Source organism: Borostomias antarcticus (assembly GCF_949987555.1).
Source record: "Borostomias antarcticus genome assembly, chromosome: 13".
Lineage (NCBI taxonomy): Eukaryota > Metazoa > Chordata > Actinopteri > Stomiiformes > Stomiidae > Borostomias > Borostomias antarcticus.
In genome coordinates, this window is record NC_140246.1 from 20,813,683 (window position 1) to 20,827,043 (window position 13,361).

A 13,361-nucleotide genomic window follows, 5' to 3' on the forward strand; every position below is an offset into this window, starting at 1 on the left:
GAGCGCGTAGGACGCCCCGAGCGCGCAGCGGGCCCAGAGGGGAGAGAGGGAGGCGGTTGTGGAGGCGAGGGCATGCGAGCCGTAACAGGACCCCCCCCCCCGAGGGGAGCCACCTGGCGACCGACCGGGGGCGTCAGGATGTGCCCGGTAGAAGTCCCGGAGGAGAGACGGGTCCATAATGAGCTGCCTGGAGATCCAGCTGCACTCCTCGGGGCCGTACCCCTCCCAATCCACCAGGTATTGGAACCCCCGACCCCGGCGGCGCACCTTCAGCAGCCGCCGAACCGTCCACTGGGGATGCCCGTCGACCATCTGGGGAGGCGGAGGAGCTGGGGCAGAAGGCATGAGAGGACTCGAGGAGACAGGTTTGATCTTGGACACATGGAATACAGGGTGTACCCGCATGGAAGCAGGGAGCTTAAGACGTACCGCAGCCGGGTTCAGGACACGGTCGATCTCGAAGGGCCCAACGAAGCGCGGAGCCAGCTTCCTGGAGGGGACCTGGAGCGGAAGATCAGCAGTGGAGAGGTAGACACGTTGACCGGGCCGATACGCCGGAGCAGGAGTGCGGCGGCGGTTGGCCCCGCGGCAGGAGCGCTCGTTGGAGCGGAGCAGGGCCCTGCGGACCTCCCTCCAGACACGGCGACAGCGGCTGAGGTGGGCCTGGACGGAGGGGACGGAGGCCTCCGACTCCTGGAGAGAGAACAGCGGGGGCTGGTACCCGAGGGATGACTCGAACGGAGACCTGCCAGTGGCAGCGCTGGTCAGGGCATTTAGGGAGTATTCGACCCAGGGCAGGTCCTTGCTCCAGGAGGTGGGGTGGAGAGCCGACACACAGCGGAGAGCGGACTCCAGGCTCTGGTTGGCCCGTTCGGCCTGGCCGTTGGTCTGCGGGTGGTAGCCAGAGGAGAGGCTGATGGTGGCGCCTATCTCCTTGCAGAAGGCCCTCCAGACCTGGGAGGTGAATTGAGGCCCACGGTCCGAGACAATGTCTCCGGGGAGACCGTGGAGCCGGTAGACATGCTGGACGAGGAGCTCAGCTGTCTCCGCAGAGGACGGGAGCTTGGGGAGCGCCACCAGATGGACCGCCTTGGAGAACCGGTCCACCACGGTGAGGATGACCGTGTTGCCCCTGGAGGGGGGAAGACCGGTGATGAAGTCCAGGGCGATGTGGGACCAGGGGCGGCTGGGGACCGGGAGAGGACGCAGGAGGCCAGCAAACCGGCTGGCATGGCCCCACTGGAGCACCCGGGACCGGACCGAGTCAGGCACGAAGAGCCGGCGAGGAGGAACGTTGGCCGGACTGGGTTGGGCGCGTTGGGCCTGCCTCACCACCGCCTCAATGTTCATGGTGACCACCCCTACGACACGCGAGGCTTGCAGGATGGTCTCAGGCTCCGCGGGGGGCGCCTCGGGCGCGTGGAGGCGGGACAGCGCGTCGGCCTTGGCGTTGCGGGAGCCGGGCCGGAAGGTGAGGGTAAAGTCGAACCTCCCTAGGAACTGTGACCACCGCGCCTGGCGGGAGTTGAGGCGCTTGGCCGCCCGGATGAAGGTCAGGTTCTTGTGGTCCGACCAGACGAGGGTGGTGTGTTCCGCGCCCTCAAGCCAGTGGCGCCACTCCTCCAAGGCCCCCACCACCGCCAACAACTCCCTGTTCCCGATGTCGTAATTCACCTCAGCTGGGGTGAACCGGCGGGAGAGGAAGGCACAGGGGTGCAACTTCTGGTCCTCCACTGACCGCTGGGACAGAACAGCACCGATGCCTGTGTCCGATGCATCCACCTCGATCACGAACTGCCTGGAGGGGTCAGGATGGAGAAGGACCGGAGCGGTGGTGAAGCGCTCCTTGAGCGCGGAGAAGGCGGCGCTGGCAGCCGGTGTCCAGATGAACGGACGCAGGGATGAGGTGAGGTGGGTGAGGGGAGCTGCTACCCGGCTGTAGTCCCGTATGAAACGGCGGTAAAAGTTAGCGAAGCCAAGGAAGCTCTGGAGTTGCCTCCGGGTAGTGGGTTGAGGCCATTCGACCACGGTCTTGATTTTGCGGGGGTCGGGTCGCGTCAGGCCTCCCTCCACAATGAGCCCCAGGAACTCCACTGACGAGGAGTGAAAGGTGCACTTCTCCGCCTTGATGTACAGGCGGTTCTCCCGGAGACGCTGGATGACCATGCGGACGTGTTGGACGTGCTCCTCAGCGCTCCTGGAGAACACAAGGATGTCGTCCAGGTAGAGAACCACAAATACGTCCAGCATGTCCCTGAGCACGTCGTTCATCAGGGCCTGGAAGACGGCGGGGGCGTTGGTGAGGCCGAAGGGCATGACGAGGTACTCGTAGTGGCCACGGGAGGTCTTGAAGGCGGTCTTCCATTCGTCCCCCTCACGGATACGCACCAGGTGATAAGCGTTTCTGAGGTCCAACTTGGTGAAGATAGTGGCACTGGTGAGGGGTTCAAAATTGGAGCTCATGAGGGGGAGTGGGTATTTATTCTTCACCGTGATGTTGTTGAGCAGCCTGTAGTCGATGCATGGCCTCAGGTCTCCTCCCTTCTTCTTTACAAAGAAGAACCCCGCTGCCACCTGGGAACGAGATGGTCGGATGAGGCCCTCGGCCAAGCACTCGGAGATGTAGGTGTCCATGGCAGCTTTCTCCGGGAGGGAGAGGTTGTAGAGACGACTGGCTGGGAGAGGGACGCCAGGGTGGAGCTCGATGGCGCAGTCGTAGGGTCGATGAGGGGGGAGTGTGCGGGCGCGCTCCTTACTGAAGGCCTCCCCGAGGTCGTGGTACATCAAAGGGACCGTGGAGAGGTCAGGAGGAGCGGGACGGGGCCGGTCAACCCGAGTGGAGGTCTGAGCAGCTCGGAGGCAGCGGGCGTGGCAGGTGGTGCTCCAGCTGAGGATGCGCCCCGAGCTCCAGCAGACATGAGGGGTATGGAGTTCCAGCCAGGGCCTCCCTAAGAAGAACGGAGCGTCGGGAGAGTGGATGACGAAGGGGCGGACGTTCTCCACGTGGTTACCCGAGACTGTGAGAGTGAGGGGCAGGGTCCGGTGCGTGATGGGGCCCATGGGATGGCCATCCAGGGCGAAAGCCGAGAGGGGCCTCTCCAGAGGGGAGAGAGGGAGCGCCGCTTTGTGGGCGAACTGGACGTCCACGAAGTTCTCGTCGGCACCGGAGTCGATGAGGACAGGGACGGAGAGCGTGTGCCCCTGCCAGGCGAGGGTGACAGTGAACCTGGCGGCACGGGTCCGGGCTAGGGGATGGATGAGCCGGCTTACTCGGTACCCCCTGGCGAGTGAACCTACTCCTCTTGCCGCCCTGGGAGGCGCAGAGGGACAGGAGTCGACGGCGTGCGCTGGGCTAGCGCAGTATATGCACAGTCCGTCCAGACTCCGGTGCTCACGCTCCGCCGGGGTCAGTCGGGTCCGGCCCAGGTGCATGGATTCCTCTCCAGCGGTGTTTGGGGGTGCGAGGGAGGCCGGGACAGGCCGAGAGAGGCCGGTAGAGGGAGGTGGAGACGGTCTGGGTGCGCTGTGGTGTTGGTGCGCCCGCTCGCGCCTGCGTTCCCGGTGGCGCTCGTCAATGGCTATGGAGAGGGAGACGAGTTGGTTCAGGGTCGCTGGTCTGTCTCTTCCAGCCAGGCTGTCCTTCATGGCCTCCCCTAGGCCCCGTCGGAAAGCGCTGTACAGGGCAGACTCGTTCCAGGGGCAACGGGCAGCGAGGATGCGGAACTCCGTGGCGTAGTCCGCTACGGAACTGGGACCCTGGGTGAGGGCGGAGAGAGCAGCGTCCGCGTCCTGTCCGTGGACGTCGTGGTCAAATACGGCCCTGAATTCAGCCACGAAGGCAGTGTAGTCCTGCATGTAGGCAGCTGCGCCCTCGCGACCCGCCATGACCCAACGGCGAGCCCGTCCCGTGGTTAGGTTGGCGATGTAGGCTACCCGAGTCGACGCAGTGGAGTACATACTTGGCTGGAGGTCAAACACGTACTCACACTGCATGAGGAACTCCCGGCAGAGGGTGAACGTCCCGTCGTAGGGGGCCGGGGAGGCGAGATGGGGCTCCCGGTTTGGTGGAGCGGTGGGGTTCAGGACAAGCGTGGGTCAGGCAGGAACTGGAGAGATGAGGAGGGGAGGCAGGGTGAGTGAGAGTAATCACAAACGGGGAACGGGAAAAAACACTACAAAACACAGGTAAGGAGATGTAGGCTAGGCTATACTTTACCACATGAGTTTATGGTAAGATCTGGCGATGAGTGGAGTGTAGACCAGGTTCTTGTAGGGGTTGAAGGTGATTGCAGAACGAGGGACAGGTGTGGTGATGATGAATAGGAAACCGGTGAGTAGAGCCGCGCCCGCGTCATCGTCGGAGACGAGCGCGCCGTTCTTGTTGTTGCGCACGGGCCGATGTGCTGGGCATGTCGGGATCCGACTCTTCGCCACCGGAGTGGGAGGAGACTGCCGAGTCCGCGGAGCTGGCCGGAGACGGGGAACGCCCGGTAGTGGGGGGAAACTCCGGAGAGTCAGAGCGTTGCATGCCTGGGCCGATGCGACGTGCGGAAGAGCGCGTAGGACGCCCCGAGCGCGCAGCGGGCCCAGAGGGGAGAGAGGGAGGCGGTTGTGGAGGCGAGGGCATGCGAGCCGTAACACTAACCCTCCAATCACCTCAACCCCTAACCCTGCAATCACCTCAACCCCTAACCCTCCAATCACCTCAACCCCTAACCCTGCAATCACCTCAACCCCTAACCCTGCAATCACCTCAACCCCTAACCCTCCAATCACCTCAACCCCTAACCCTCCAATCACCTCAACCCCTAACCCTGTAATCACCTCAACCCCTAACCCTCCAATCACCTCAACCCCTAACCCTCCAATCACCTCAACCCCTAACCCTGCAATCACCTCAACCCCTAACCCTGCAATCACCTCAACCCCTAACCCTCCAATCACCTCAACCCCTAACCCTGCAATCACCTCAACCCCTAACCCTGCAATCACCTCAACCCCTAACCCTCCAATCACCTCAACCCCTAACCCTGCAATCACCTCAACCCCTAACCCTCCAATCACCTCAACCCCTAACCCTCCAATCACCTCAACCCCTAACCCTGCAATCACCTCAACCCCTAACCCTGCAATCACCTCAACCCCTAACCCTGCAATCACCTCAACCCCTAACCCTGCAATCACCTCAACCCCTAACCCTGCAATCACCTCAACCCCTAACCCCTAACCCTGCAATCACCTCAACCCCTAACCCTCCAATCACCGTAATCACCTCAACCCCTAACCCTCCAATCACCTAAACCCCTAACCCTGCAATCACCTCAACCCCTAACCCTCCAATCACCTCAACCCCTAACCCTGCAATCACCTCAACCCCTAACCCTCCAATCACCTCAACCCCTAACCCTGCAATCACCTCAACCCCTAACCCTCCAATCACCTCAACCCCTAACCCTCCAATCACCTCAACCCCTAACCCTGCAATCACCCCCATCCCAACTCCAGCTAACCTTAAACTGCTGCTGCCTTAAACTGGGGAATAGATGGACGGGACTGTGTGTCAGTGGATGTGTGATGGGCAGAGCTAACATGCCTGCTCTGACTCTGGACAGCAGATTGTAAGTCGCTTTGGATAAAAGCGTCAGCTAAATGACTGTAATATAATGTAATGTGATCTATAGGGACGTACAGAAACTGTGTCGAGGTTGAGCTGAGTGTGTTCCCTGAGCCTCATACCAGCCCTGTGCACCAAAGGCAACCTCCCTGGGGACTATTATGGGATGTAGTTAATTTTAACCGTGTGCTGTTCCACAGACCGCTCCTACCTCTCTCTGGACTGGGAGCCCGAGGTCAAGAAGAAATACTTTGATGAGAGCGTAGCAGAGGTACGGCCTCAGAACCGACATCCTCAACATGACAATAACACCACAGCAGCCTCAAACACCAACCCTAACTCTGACCCTGACAGGACTTCGACAAGCACGAGAGCATGGAGTACAAGCCTCAGAAGAAGGCCTTCTTCAAGCTGAAGGACTGCATCGAGCTGTTCACCACCAGGGAGAAGCTCGGAGCAGAGGACCCCTGGTGAGGCCTGCTAGCACGGCTGGATCGGTCTGGACCACCCGCAGATTAGACTTGCACTGCAGCCAGGAACACTGATTCGGTTTCCCTTTTTGTGTGTGCGTGTGTGTGTGGTTGGTGTGTGTGCGTGCATGTGTGTGTGTGCGTGTGTGTGTTTGGTGTGTGCGTGCGTGTGTGTGTGTGCGTGCGTATGTGGTTGGTGTGTGCGTGCGCGTGTGTGCGTGCGTGTGTGTGGTTGGTGTGTGTGCGCGTGTGTGTGCGTGCGTGTGTGTGGTTGGTGTGTGTGTGTGTGCGCGTGTGTGCGTGCGTGTGGTTGGTGTGTGTGCGTGCGTGTGTGTGGTTGGTGTGTGTGTGTGTGTGCGTGTGTGTGGTTGGTGTGTGTGCGTGCGTGTGTGTGGTTGGTGTGTGTGTGTGTGCGTGTGTGTGGTTGGTGTGTGTGCGTGCGTGTGTGTGGTTGGTGTGTGTGTGTGTGCGTGTGTGTGGTTGGTGTGTGTGCGTGCGTGTGTGTGTGTGTGTGCGTGCGTGTGTGTGTGGTTGGTGTGTGTGCGGTCCCTACCTGGTCCAGGTACTGTCCGGACTGTAAGCAGCATCAGCAGGCCACTAAGAAGCTGGACCTGTGGTCGCTGCCCCCCGTGCTGGTGGTCCACCTGAAACGCTTCTCCTACAGCCGCTACATGAGAGACAAGCTGGACTCCCTGGTGGATTTCCCTCTCAGGTACACACACACCAGGGTTGGACAGTAATAATATTACTTCCCTCTCAGGTACACACACACCAGGGTTGGACAGTAATAATATTACTTCCCTCTCAGGTACACACACACCAGGGTTGGACAGTAATAATATTACTTCCCTCTCAGGTACACACACACCAGGGTTGGACAGTAATAATATTACTTCCCTCTCCCCCAGTAACGAGGGGTGTAGCGAGTTACTAATCAAATTTCAGTAATAATATTACAGTTACTTACCCCCCAGAAAGCTCCCTACTGCGTTACTTTTGTCGTAGACCTACTGTTTATATATTTTCGTTTTACAAAGGGTGAAATAAAGTTTTGATTTAGGGTGTGAAGAACGTTCCACGCATGTCCCGTCACCATTGCCAAGCAGCGTAGCTAACTTTGAAAATGACAACGATAACATTCCGTGGCTGGAAATATGCGTATTATTTTGATTTTGTGGAGCTGAAAGATGACAACAAGAATGTCGTTGTCAGATGTAAACTGATTCAGGAGAACATGAGGAGGAGGAAGATTACATTCACTGACCTAGCAAATGCCCTGTAGACTGAAGGTTGTGAGCGAATTTTCAAAACACTTAACGTTCTGCTCATTCTGAGTGCTGATTAACCGTCATATGTCAAAAACATTAGCAGAAAATGGCTATGCAAAAAGCAGTAGTAGGTGCGTTATTCAATGTTTTGACATTTCTGATGTGAGCAGTGAAATAAGCTTGCGGTGAAGTAGTAGGCTAGTAGGTTGGGTCTTTATTAAGCAGAATTGAATGTAGGCCTCTTTTGCCTAGTTGTTGCTGTAGGCCTAGATTTGATTTGATTTGTTTGCTGCTGTCTTATGTTCTCATTTTCAGCTATTATGTTCTCACTTTCGGCTACTAAGTTATTTAAGAGGTTGTTGAAAAGATAGAAAGCATTTAACATGTCCAAAGCTCCATATTAAGGAGGAGGGTAAACAGCATTGCTTATTCAATTGAATTGTATTTAGGCCTAATTGGTGTTGTAGGCCCTCAGTTTTGATTTGCATGTTTGTCTTATGATCTCACTTTCAGCTTCAAGTTATTAAAAGCAGGAGGGCAAATAGCATTGCCTATTCAATTGAATTGTATGTAGGCCCTCAGTTTTGATTTGTCGTTTCACTTTCAGCTTTAAATAAATAACATAAGGTGTTTAAAAGGTTGTGTCTCATCATCTGAGATTCACACGGGGGTGTACTGGGAAAGTAACATATTGCATAAGTAACTAGTTACTTTTGGCTGGGAGTAATAAGTAAGGTAACAATATTACTTTTAAAAAGGGTAATGAGTAATAACTAATATATTAAAAAAATTGAGTAACGAGCCCAACACTGACACACACACACACACACACACACACACTCACTCACTCACTCACTCACTCACTCACTCACTCTGGACATGTCTGAGTCCTCTCTCTGTCCCTGTAGAGATCTGGACATGTCTGAGTCCTCTCTCTGTCCCTGTAGAGATCTGGACATGTCTGAGTCCTCTCTCTGTCCCTGTAGAGATCTGGACATGTCTGAGTTCCTCATCAATCCCAACGCCGGGCCGTGCCGCTACGATCTCATCGCTGTGTCCAATCACTATGGAGGAATGGGAGGCGGGCACTGTAAGTACACACACACACACACACACAAATGAAATACATTTAGATATGTTGATTCATGGGCACATCGGTGATGTAACCTGTGCTAGGGGTTAGGGTTAGTCTAGAACCGGCACTGTACTAACGCCATCTTATCTGTCAGACACTGCTTACGCCAAGAACAATGATGATGGCAAGTGGTTCAACTTTGACGACAGCAGTGTGTCTCCAGTCAGTGACGATCAGATAGTGGTGAGTGTTACTGTGTCTGTTTGGTGTTACTCTCTATCTGGTGTTACCATGACTATCTGGTGTTACTGTGTCTGTTTGGTGTTACTGTGTCTATCTGGTGTTACTGTGTCTATCTGGTGTTACTGTGTCTGTTTGGTGTTACTGTGTCTATCTGGTGTTACTGTGTCTATCTGGTGTTACTGTGTCTATATATCTGAACTCATAATAAACTGTGTGTGTGTGTGTTCAGTCCAAAGGAGCATACGTGCTGTTCTACCAGCGCCAGGACACGGTGAAAGGAACCGGCTACTTCGCTCTGGACCACGAAGAAGAGGAGGAGGAGGAGGAGGAGGAGGAGGAGGAGGGAGAGGAGGAGGAAGAAGGAGAGGATGAAGGAGAGGAGGAGGGGGTGGAGAGGAGGAGTGCGTCCATCCTGGGAGCCACGGCCGCCAGGGAGGAGGAAGACCTGAATGACAACAGCGACCAGAAGAATGACAACAAGAACGAGGAGGAGGAGAAGGAGGAGGAAGAGCAGGAGCCTAGTCGTGACGTCACCATGAAAACCAACTGACAGCCTGACAGTTAGACAGAGAGGGGAAGAGGCGGAGAGATAGCCAGGGATGTCCATCCAAAGCCATACAGGACACACAGCACTCTAGAGGGTGGGTCCGGCCCATACAGTAACCCCCCCCGGGACAGTGGTCCGGCCCATACAGTAACCCCCCCGGGACAGTGGTCAGGCCCGTACAGTAACCCCCGGGACAGTGGTCCGGCCCGTACAGTAACCCCGGGACAGTGGTCCGGCCCGTACAGTAACCCCCGGGACAGTGGTCCGGCCCGTACAGTAACCCCCGGGACAGTGGTCCGGCCCGTACAGTAACCCCCCCCGGGACAGTGGTCCGGCCCGTACAGTAACCCCCCCCGGGACAGTGGTCCGGCCCGTACAGTAACCCCTCCGGGACAGTGGTTTGACCGGGTCAGAACTGCAGGGCTGAACGCTGCTGCCCTCCTCTTGGGCCAGGTCACTGTGTCTCCACCTCCTTTTTACGTCATTATTGTCCACTTCTTGGAGTAGTGTCAAACTGACTCAAACTGAACAATTTCAGAGAATCAGACAGATTCTTTTGCAGCTTACATACCGATTACTTGGCTACGTCATCCACTTATCAGTACCTAGCTAAATCATCCACTTATTTCCTAGCTACATCATCCACTTAACATTTCTGAGCTACATCATCCACTTATCATTTCCTAGCTACATTATCCTCTTATCAGTACCTAGCTACAGTACCTCCACTTATAAGCATAACTTACTCTGAGAATGTCTGGTGGTGTTGTGCTCCAATCCATCTGCTGGTGTTGTTTGTTTTATATTTTTTGAGAGCAATAGATATATCGCTGCCGACATATCATTTTACCATTAGGATTTTTACTGATATGATTTAGGCCTTGTAAATAATTTGAATGAACACTGAATATTATTATTGTTCTGGGCTTTCATGTTAAGATGGAACCTTTTTTTGTGTTGAACTTCCTTGTTTTTAGCACAATCACCTCTCTGTTGTATAGACTTGTATAAGTGCCACACGTACTGCATGGAGTTGTCTTCTGAGCGCGCTCAGAGGGCCCTCTCAGTCCCGCGCTTGGACGGCTCCCCTCAGCCCTGCGGCGTCCGCAGCCCGGGGAAGGCTCCCCCCCCCTCCCCAGGCCTCCTGGCTCCGCTCTGGGGAATGTCCCGGACCTTTTATAAAAGTAAACCGCCAAACGGTCCAAACAATAATGTGTGTTACTGCTGCTAATGCTGTAATTGTGCATTTTTAGACACATAACCAATGTATGAAATAATACGCCTTATGTTGTTGAAGGTCTTGTTCTCTCTGGTCCCTACAGTTAGCTAGCATCGCCCTCAATCTTAGGGTCATGGTTATGGGCTGTGTATGTGTGGTGAGAATAGCTTTAGCAGGGCTGTGTACGTGTGGTGAGAATAGCTTTAGCAGGGCTGTGCTCTGTCCTGCCCACTCACCTGCTAGTCCTGAGGCGCTGAGATTAGAGAATAGTGCTGAGATTAGAGAATAGTGGTGAGACATCAGATATCACCTCCGCCTTAACTCTTAATCTCACACTGGAGCCTGTGCACATTACCAAGTCATGTTTGTCTGCATGCCCCTGAGACACACACACACCTAACACACGCACAACATACTCAACGCAGTATAAACTACACACACACACACCTAACACAGGCACAAGTCCTTTACCTGTGATGCTAACAAAACAAAAACAAGTAGTCGCAGCTTCTGTCAGAAATGGTCTTGCCTCTTCTCCAAGGGGCTGGATTGGATGCTGAATGACTGATCGATGCTTCCATCCCACTGTAGGGCCAGAGCCTCTTCAGTTTTGTCTCTGTTCTTGCTTTGGTTGAATGTGATGGGTGGTAGTGGGGTGGGTCCATTGCCTTTGATATGAACTGCTGTATTGTGTTCCCTTCCCTGGGGAGATGCTTCGTTGTGGTTCTGTGTTTGGAGCATGGAGAGAGGGGGGGGGGGGTATGAAGCGATTACGGGCAAGTTTCCTCAAAGCTTTCTAGCTAAGAGACAATCTATGGCCTAGTTTGAACAATTGGGACTGCATGATTCCTTGTTGTGTTCCTCAGTGATCTCTGATCGAACATGTTTGGATAGGTTAAAGCGGGGCTGCCCTGCACGGCTGATGCCTATCTAGTCATGTCAGATCAGTGCTATCTTGCAGGAAGGGCAGAGGGGAGGATGCTTGGTCAGAGTATTCGGACAGGGCCATGGTCTCAGTGCTGCACAGCTTTTAGAGAGCTCCCCGCCAGCCAGCTGAGAGGCTACAATATGTACATAAGAGTTCACTCTGTGAGTGCACATTTGATAAAAATTTATTTATTTATATGTAATCATTTAATAATAAAAACAACAATGTATTTAAGACCCAGACAGGGTATGGGGTTGGGGCTATGGGGGATATATGGGGATAGGCCTACTGCTATAGTCCACACTAGCTCAGAGGTCTGGCCTCTAGGGGAGGGCCGGGTCGAAGGAGGATCTACTACAGGATGGTTTGGTGAATCCAGACATTGTTGCATGATCACATGAGGGTTTGGGTGCACTTGAGTTCACTTGGGTTTACATTTGAAATGTGCATGTATTTATACACAATCTTCAATAAAGTTGTGTAAAGCCTTCAGAGTGTACAGCCCTGGTTTCTGTGAGAATGACTTGCATGGAGCCATGAAATAACACTTTATTTTTTGATGTAGCCTAGGAGAGCATTCATCTGTGAGTTGCAATGGAATATAGCCTATATTCAACGCCCTTGGACACAAAGTAGAGCCTTAAAGTCGCACCGAAAGAGAGGTTGGAGAATATCTTGCTTCCGTACTTTGACGTAGTTCTGCCTGAAACGGGCTGCAAGGGCGGGACATACGTTTAGATGAATTTCATTGGAACGTTATCGAGTGGGCGGGATATTCAACACGAGGCTGCAGAGTAGTTGACGTTTTGATTGACAGGTGGATGTTGTGAGATTATTGGCCTAAAATCTAAGGTACCTGGTGTTGTAATTGCACGTGACCTACCGTTTTCCAGGAAGTAAGAAATTCTATACTTTGATATAAGATTACAACAAAAGTAGAATTTTGTATTTTTTTGGGGGCATACATCGTTTAATAGGTGAACATTATAGAGCTTTTAAGGAATGAATATTCTTTCCTAGGACCCAAAATTTCTAGTGGCACACATTCACTAGCTAGCATCTGATGGAGCGGTCTAATCAAATTAATATTCACTTCCAGTTCACTTCTATGGAGTCAAAATGAGGCCAGAAAGCATTGTAAACGTAAGTGAAGTATTGTAAACAAAAACATATGAATTGTAAACGTAAGTGAAGTATTGTAAACGTAAGTGAAGTATTGTAAACAAAAAATATATAAATTATTACTTAATTATTAAAAAATAAAATAAAAATTGCATTTACAATACTTTTTTGCGTTTACAAAACCTTTTCTGCATTTACAAAACTTTTCTGCCTTTACAATACTTTTTCTGCGTTTACAAAACATTTCTTGTGCTGCAAAACATTCTGGCCTCTCTTTGATGTGGGGGCGGGGTTAGATGAGTGGCGTGTCCAGAGAGGAAGAGGCGGAGTTTCGGGATGCCCACCGCCATATGAGCGCTGCTCAACGTTTTTTGGACTTCTTCTATGGTTTTGATTTATATATGGCGGTGGGCATCCCGAAACCCCGCCTCTTCCTCTCTGGACACGCCACTCATCTAACCCCGCCCCCACGTCAAAGAGAGGCCAGAATGTTTTGCAGCGCAAGAAATGTTTTGTAAACGCAGAAAAAGTATTGTAAAGGCACAAAAGTGTTGTAAACGCAGAAAAGGTTTTGTAAACGCAAAAAAGTATCGTAAATGCAATTTTTATTTTATTTTTTAATAATTAAGTGATTATTTATATATTTTTTGTTTACAATACTTCACTTACGTTTACAATACTTCGCTTACATTTACAATTCATATTTTTTTGTTTACAATACCTCACTTACGTTTACAATACTTCACTTACGTTTACAATGCTTTCTGGCCTCATTTTGACTCCATACACTTCCATCCTATGCGAGGGAAGAGGTGAGTAAAACTTTCGCTTATGGTGGCGAAATACATTTGCATCATTCCTTCGCATGGAACTTT

At 52.9% G+C, this 13,361-nt stretch overlaps 1 protein-coding gene across 1 annotated transcript in view; it reads left to right on the forward strand.

Annotated features, from left to right (window-relative positions):
- Nucleotides 1–11,014, forward strand: part of usp15 (ubiquitin specific peptidase 15) — a gene marked incomplete at its 5' end in the record, with an annotated part of 40,302 nt that extends 29,288 nt beyond the window's left edge. Inside the window, 6 exons of the mRNA XM_084447616.1 lie at nt 5,815–5,885; nt 5,969–6,084; nt 6,647–6,796; nt 8,339–8,442; nt 8,582–8,670; nt 8,900–11,014. Coding sequence (XP_084303742.1) covers nt 5,815–5,885; nt 5,969–6,084; nt 6,647–6,796; nt 8,339–8,442; nt 8,582–8,670; nt 8,900–9,220 — 851 coding nt within the window. The 3' untranslated portion in view covers nt 9,221–11,014. The remainder of the gene's footprint in view (nt 1–5,814; nt 5,886–5,968; nt 6,085–6,646; nt 6,797–8,338; nt 8,443–8,581; nt 8,671–8,899) is intronic.
- Between the last annotated feature and the right edge of the window lie 2,347 nt (nt 11,015–13,361).